This window comes from Eurypyga helias, unplaced genomic scaffold (assembly GCF_000690775.1).
Source record: "Eurypyga helias isolate BGI_N326 unplaced genomic scaffold, ASM69077v1 scaffold40173, whole genome shotgun sequence".
NCBI classification, from domain to species: domain Eukaryota; kingdom Metazoa; phylum Chordata; class Aves; order Eurypygiformes; family Eurypygidae; genus Eurypyga; species Eurypyga helias.
The window spans coordinates 1046-2434 of NW_010242527.1; the positions used below are offsets into that span (position 1 = coordinate 1046).

Below are 1389 nucleotides of genomic sequence, written 5' to 3' on the forward strand. Positions count from 1 at the left end.
CCCGAGCGGGCCGGGCGCCTCCTGAGGGGCTGAGCGCGGAGCTCCCCGTTCGTCACCTTAAACTGCGGCCAAGCCGCTCCAGCAGACGATCCGTATCCGGTTGCGCTGCGGCCGCTCCCACGGGCCGTCCGACTCCGCTCAGAGCTCCGTTTTCAGCTTCTCGTGCAAATCTTCCTGGTCGATCCTGTCGGCGTTGCCGTACCACCGGTGGTAAGCGAGCAGGGCGGCGTTTTTGGCGGCGATGGCGCTCATCTCCATGGCGCTGGCGGCCCGCTCGATGCCGTTCAGGTAGTAGATGTTGTCGTGGAGGATGACGGGAGGGCATTTTTCCGGCGGGCTGTAGTGGGGATACGCCAACCACTTCTTCACTTTGACGGAGTCGTAGGAGGAGAAAAGCAAGTTCAGCTGCTCCTTGGTGAGCGCTTCCTGGGAAAACACCTTCCAGACGGCCGACTGCCAGGGCGGCGTTCCTTCGCCGCCGCCGTCTTCCACCGGAGACACCACCCCCACGCTGTTGACGAAGAGTTTGGGGTTGTCCGTGGTGAAAATGGCACCGAAACGAAAGGCGGATGGATCCCGGTAACCGAAGAAGGAAGCGTTTAAGCGTCCGTGCACCAACGTCGTGACAGTCTGGTGGTAAGGATTTGGGAAATCCGGGATGGGAGGGTCGAAATTCCTGAAGGTGATGTTGGCCAGTTTGCGGCTCAGCGGAGCAGCGATCACCACGATGTCGTACGCATCCCCCGTCACTCCCGACGTAGTGTTGTAAGTGACCTGGTAGAGCTTCACCGGGTCCCCTGCGGAGAAGAACAGCTCGGTTATCCCACTCCATGGCTGGCGGGAATCCCCTCTGTCCCTCTGACACACTCTTAAAACCTCTCGTTTCAGCTAATTACGCTGACGGAGCTTTATAAACTTAGCCTGCTGCGAGCCGGGGCTTCCAGCAGCGCCCGGTTTCCACCCTAAAAGACGGGAGAAGACTCCGACTTCAGCCCGCCGCGAGCTGCCGCCGCCGAGCATTGCGGGCGGCCGGAGCGTGCCCTTCCCCTCCCCACCGAAGGGAAAGCCAACCCAACTCACCCGTGGGTCTGGGTCTGATTTTTGGCTCAATAAATAAAACTGTAGCAGGGATCACTTCAGCTTTGGAGGCGTAAAGGAGGCCGCTGCAGACGAGTTTGTTCCCCCCTTTTATTGACCAAAGGCCCGACTCTACTCCCGCCAGAGAAACGGCACCTACAAGGAAACCACCATCGGTGTCATCGGCGGGGGAGGATTTGAAACGGAAAAGTGGAAAAATTAGGGAGAAACACAACCTTTCCGGGGACGGCACATCCCTCCCGGGGACGGGGCCTGCCTGAGTGGGTTGCGTTAGCCAGCGATTCGTCGGAA

The 1389-nt window shown here is 59.8% G+C and overlaps 1 protein-coding gene across 1 annotated transcript; it reads right to left on the reverse strand.

The window, feature by feature from the left end:
• Positions 1–138: 138 nt before the first annotated feature.
• PCYOX1 (prenylcysteine oxidase 1) lies at positions 139–1233 on the reverse strand (the record flags this gene model as incomplete). Its single annotated transcript, XM_010149111.1, has 2 exons — positions 139–797; positions 1081–1233. Coding segments are annotated over 2 exons (812 nt in total), but the record flags the coding sequence as incomplete, so codon positions are not given.
• Between the last annotated feature and the right edge of the window lie 156 nt (positions 1234–1389).